The sequence below is a fragment of the Pygoscelis adeliae genome, unplaced genomic scaffold (assembly GCF_000699105.1).
Source record: "Pygoscelis adeliae isolate BGI_AS28 unplaced genomic scaffold, ASM69910v1 Scaffold57, whole genome shotgun sequence".
Lineage (NCBI taxonomy): Eukaryota > Metazoa > Chordata > Aves > Sphenisciformes > Spheniscidae > Pygoscelis > Pygoscelis adeliae.
Genome location: NW_008825615.1, coordinates 8,984,859 through 8,988,002, shown reverse-complemented (window position 1 = coordinate 8,988,002; position 3,144 = coordinate 8,984,859). Strand labels below are relative to the sequence as shown.

Sequence of the window (3,144 nt, the reverse complement as noted above, 5' to 3'; positions counted from 1 at the left end):
ACAGAAATTGCATCTTAGGTATGTGATTTGTTTTTCTTACAGAAAATGTGATTAGAAAAATATTTGTCATTTTCTGTTTCATTAAATTCATGTGTATCTATACGTTGCAGTTGGCTTAAAAGAAAAGCTGATACTCTAGAGGACAAAAGATACGTTGTTGAAGCCAGACTGTATTTTTGTGAGATTTAAACTGTAAACTCAATACAGGCTGCTCTAGGCACTTGTATATTTTGCAAGGCAGAGGAATATTGTGTTTTGGTTTCTCCTGCACTTAAACTGAAACAATTGCATGTTGTCCTGGTTCGATTTGAAGACTACTTCAGCAGTCACTGGCAGTGTTGTGACACCAAACGCTTTAGCTGATATATTTAAAAGTGAAAACCTGGGAGAAAAATAAAACTAGTCATTACTAATGAAATGAAAATTCAGTGCCTTTATAACTAATAGCTCTGAGTTAATATTTCTGAGGTGTTACTTCTAAGTTTAATAAAGAACTAAAGGAGTCTATTTGTCATTTATTTCTAAAATTACATAAGGCTCTTTTTGTAGCTCCTTACAACAGATAAATGATACACTTTGCGTGTGACTAGTGACTTCCTCTTTACAGTTAAGAAATTCTTCTTTGTAGTTTTCTGATGGGGTGAGGGGAAAAGAATAAGAGGAGATTGTTCTGAATGTGATTATTTTCTGTTTCAGATTTGTAGCTGATTGTTCACATGTGTCCAGGGGGAGATGAAGTACATTGGATCCTGCATAGTTTGGCTTTGTATGGCAGTCTTCCTTCTCTTTCCTGTTTCTACTTCTGTGGCTGTCAGTGACCAGACAGGTACTTCAGTTTTTCTTGCCCATCACAGACCAAAGGCATAAATCTCAGTACTGAACAAATTTGAACAAATAATGACAGTATGTGGAAAATAAGCAGTATGAGCAGATTAAATTATACATGATTTTTTTTAATCTCTTTTTTAAAAAGCCTAAGGTTGAAGCAGTTCCAAAGCAGCACTTCTGTTTCCTGTGCTTGGAAGATTCATGTTTGGAAGCAGCTGTAGTTCCTAGGAGTTTTGTTTTGTACTTTTTCAACTTACGATACAAAACAAGATTCTAAATCGGAGCTTGCAAAACTTTTGTGAACAAAATCGTGTGGCTTTATTAGAGCAGATCAGTAATCGGACCAAAACAACCTAATGCTCATGTTAACCTCACCTAAACTTAATCCGCAGACCAGGTCATACGTTTCACAGATGTAGAGTTAGACAAAACCTTGTGCCTGAGAAGACAGGGGAAAGGAATATAGTGACTTGTTTAACTTAAAAGCTGTTACCCGTCTTCTGCAAATTTTCTCATACTTCTCTGTTTTCTTCTTTCTCTTACTGTCCACATGTTATCTAGCTCTCTCACTTTAACGCTACATTGCCTCTCCAGAGTGTGGTAAATTCTGTCTTAAAGGCACGTCACGTGTGCCTGTAGAATAAGGAATTGTCAGTTTTCTGGAATTGCTCAGCCTCAGCACGTACATCAACTTTCTAGAATTTTCCTACAGTTATTAGTAAGGAGAACATGCTTGTTGCCATTCAAATAGAAATAAAGAGTTCTTTTTCATGAATTTTTTTTTTTAGAAAATGAAATTTATATTTAGTAATGCTGTTTTTCCAGAAACCTGATGAAAGATAATAGAAGCTATACACATACAACAACTTTGAATTTCCATGAAACATTTGAAACTCAGGCCCAAGACATTTAAAAAGTCAATGACTAGGATAATAATCCTTTTACTACTCCTGGAAACAATAAATAGTAATATTTAATAAATAAGTGTAATGTGTGGGCTGTAAGATAAGAATAATGCATTGTGAAGAATCTGAATTTAAGTCAAAGACTTTTTTGCCTTGTATTTTTAGGGCACAAAGGCTAAGTGCTCTACTGATGAATTATTCTTAATCCCTGTGAGAGAGTGAGCCTACATCATAGCTGTGCAATCATTCTCTTCAGCTGTCTGAATGGAGCAAAATAAGTTGTCTTCTCTGTCGTTGCTAGCTGGTGGATTGTAGAAGGGAAGTTTTAGAAGTGCTAAAAGGGTGTGAGTGCAGAAGGTTCCCCCATAATAGAAATTAATAGATGGAAACTTGAAAAATTGTAAAACAAAATACCAGGAAGCATTGTCTCTTTTCTTTTTATATTCCTTTTTTTTCCCTAATGAAAAGATGTCCCAGTAGAAGGTGGACCAGTCATAGAAGATGTGACAGACACGCTGAACTGCTAATAAACGGTGTATCTGAACTGTACATTACGTTCGTTAGAAGTTTGTGGCTAGGCAGCCAGCAGGGAAGTAGCAGTTTTCCTTAATCTGATTGCCACAAATGGATCAAATATGGGTCAAATTGAACCGCTGGGAAGCAGAGGAGAGATTGAACCTCTCCTGAGAATAATTGATGGTGTGCAATTGAGAGAGGCTTCTGCAGTTTGAGGTGATACAGGCAGATGGTGAGGAATAACAAGTAGATAGCTGCCAGCTTGAGCAGCTCTGCCAACAGCAGGGAATAGGCTCAGAGTGAAGCCTCAAGTTGATAACAGGAAAGAGACTCTTCTAGAGACTGAAGGGATGGTTACTGTCCAAAAAAGAAACAGAAGTTATAGACCAGAAAGCAGGAGCTGAGAAAGAACAGACCCTGCGACGGTGCAGCGGTAAGGGGTACAGGTATGTCTGCAAGCCTTTTGTTAACCTGCCCCGTTCAGCTGAACCGAGTACTCTGTGTTGCAAAGTTGTCTCATTCTAGTTTGATGATTTGTATGCAGATGAATCTGTTAGGAATTGGAAATGTGCTCACTTCAGGAAGAGAGAAATATCTAACCTCCTCTGTCTGCCATTCTGTCTGTCTGTCTGCCTTTCTGTCTGTCTTTCACTGGCTCTTTTGTGGGCCTTTGTTCTCTCCCAGGTACCAGTTCTGTCTGGATCAGCATCTGTCCTTCAGGATCTGCCTAGGCAATCCTTTTGGTTTTCTTCCTTCAACAACATATGCATAGGATTTATTTCTCACTGTGCTAATAGGAAAGCTTTTCCAGCAAAGCCCATTTAGATAGGCTCTTGGATTATTGCATTTACATCCTGAAATTTCTCACCTGATCTACTTGAGTCTAAAGGAATGG

General features: G+C 37.9%; 1 protein-coding gene across 1 annotated transcript in view; it reads left to right on the top strand.

Annotated features, from left to right (window-relative positions):
• Window positions 1-732: 732 nt before the first annotated feature.
• COL19A1 (collagen, type XIX, alpha 1) overlaps window positions 733-3,144 on the top strand; it is a 211,374-nt gene continuing 208,962 nt past the window's right edge. The window contains exon 1 of the mRNA XM_009333160.1: window positions 733-826. Within this exon, the coding sequence (XP_009331435.1) occupies window positions 733-826 (94 nt within the window). The remainder of the gene's footprint in view (window positions 827-3,144) is intronic.